Source organism: Raphanus sativus, unplaced genomic scaffold (assembly GCF_000801105.2).
Source record: "Raphanus sativus cultivar WK10039 unplaced genomic scaffold, ASM80110v3 Scaffold6128, whole genome shotgun sequence".
NCBI classification, from domain to species: Eukaryota; Viridiplantae; Streptophyta; class Magnoliopsida; order Brassicales; family Brassicaceae; genus Raphanus; species Raphanus sativus.
In genome coordinates, this window is record NW_026621419.1 from 1 (window position 1) to 1,738 (window position 1,738).

Consider the following 1,738-nt stretch of genomic DNA (forward strand, 5'->3'; position numbering starts at 1 on the left):
ACTGATAAGCAATTTATCACATCTGAATCTTTAATTTATAAAATTATAACTTGGGTCTTGTTTTTAACAATTCAAACTGGTCACTACAAGCCTTTTAGTAGAAGGTGTTACAGTCTACAACTACAAGTAATAAGAATGTTTGATTAGATTAGATTAAAAATCAATAAATGTAAAAGAAAATTAGGAGTAATATGGTAGGGACAGTAAATCTACACTTTTAAAGTGATAAGCATGTGCTTCATCAACCACTCTTAATTTTGTCTGTGGACGCGGCTTAAGATACAAGAACCCAATCACTATAAATACCTCATTGAGCCCTTCCATTTTAGTTCATCAAGTTCAAATATCACTACCAAAACAATGGTTTCTCTCAAAGCTCTCTCAACCGTCTTTTTTCTTTTACTCGGCCTTGGCATTTGCTACCCCACTAGCCGGAATCTCTTAACATACGGCGAAATCCCGTCTCACCATGGTGGTGGCGGTGGTGGAGGCCACGGTAGTGGTGAAGCTTATGGAGTGATTGGTGGTGGTTATGGTAGCGGTAGTGGAGAAGGTGGTGGTGGTGGATATGGAGGAGTTGAAGGGTATGCCGGTGGTGGTGGTGGTCACGGTGGTGGCGGTGGCGGTGGTGGAGCTTCTTCTTCTGGTGGATACGCTAGTGGAGGTGGAGAAGGTGGTGGTGGTGGATATGGAGGAGCAGCTGGTGGATACGGTGGTCATGCTGGTGGTGGTGGTCACGGTGGTGGCGGTGGTGGAGCTTCTTCTTCCGGTGGATACGCTAGTGGAGGTGGAGAAGGAGGTGGTGGCGGTTACGGTGGAGCAACTGGTGGATACGGTGGTCATGCTGGTGGTGGTGGTCATGGTGGAGGTGGTGGTGGAGCTTCTTCTTCCGGTGGGTATGCTAGTGGAGGAGGAGAAGGTGGAGGTGGTGGTTACGGTGGAGCAGCTGGTGGTTATGGTGGACATGCTGGTGGCGGCGGTGGAGGTAGTGGTGGTGGTGGTGGAGCTGCTTATGGTGGTGGAGGAGATCATGCTAGCGGTTATGGAAGTGGTGATGGTGAAGGAGCTGGTGGTGTAATTGGTGGTCATGCTGGAGGGGGAGGTAGTGGAAGCGGAGGCGGTGGAGGATCGGCATACGGTGGTGGAGGTGAGCATGCAAGTGGATACGGAAGTGGAGCTGGTGAAGGTGGCGGCACAGGTGGAGGTGAGTATGGTGGTGCTGCTGGAGGTGGAGGCGGTCATGGAGGTGGAGGAGGATCAGCGGGTGGAGGATCTTATGGTGGTAGTGCTTATGGAGGCGATGAAGGAGGAGGAGCTGGAGGTGGATCAGGAGCCGGAGCCGGAGGGTATGGAGGAGGTGGCGGTGGAGGAAGTGGTGGAGGAGGAGCTTACAGTGGAGGTGGAGCTCATGGAGGTGGTTATGGAAGTGGTGGTGGTGAAGGAAGTGGTTATGGTGGTGCAGCAGGGGGATATGGCAGTGGTGGTGGAGGTGGTTCAGGTGGAGGCGGCAGCCAATATGGTGGGGCTTACGGTGGTGGTGGTGGTTCAGGCGGTGGACACGGTGGTGGAGGCTATGCTCCATGAAGAAACCAACTCAAAATAAAACCAAAAGAAGAGGCTGGAAATAAAAATAAGATGATTTGTGGAGGGCAGGGGTATACAAATTAAAATGCCTTGGTTGAAAACATTTTGTACCACATTATTGAAAATTGTATTTTCTAATAACTGAATATTTTTT

At 50.2% G+C, this 1,738-nt stretch overlaps 1 protein-coding gene across 1 annotated transcript; it reads left to right on the plus strand.

Moving 5' to 3' along the window:
• The first annotated feature begins 310 nt into the window (after nucleotides 1–310).
• Nucleotides 311–1,603, plus strand: LOC108833219 (glycine-rich cell wall structural protein 1.8-like). The gene has a single exon (XM_057002465.1). It carries the CDS (start codon nucleotides 361–363, stop codon nucleotides 1,582–1,584), a length of 1,224 nt encoding a protein of 407 aa, XP_056858445.1. The 5' UTR covers nucleotides 311–360; the 3' UTR covers nucleotides 1,585–1,603.
• The last annotated feature ends 135 nt before the right edge of the window (nucleotides 1,604–1,738 follow it).

Excerpts from the sequence above, each read along its gene's own strand:
- LOC108833219 (XM_057002465.1), top strand. The coding sequence starts at position 361 with ATGGTTTCTCTCAAAGCTCTCTCAACCGTCTTTTTTCTTTTACTCGGC.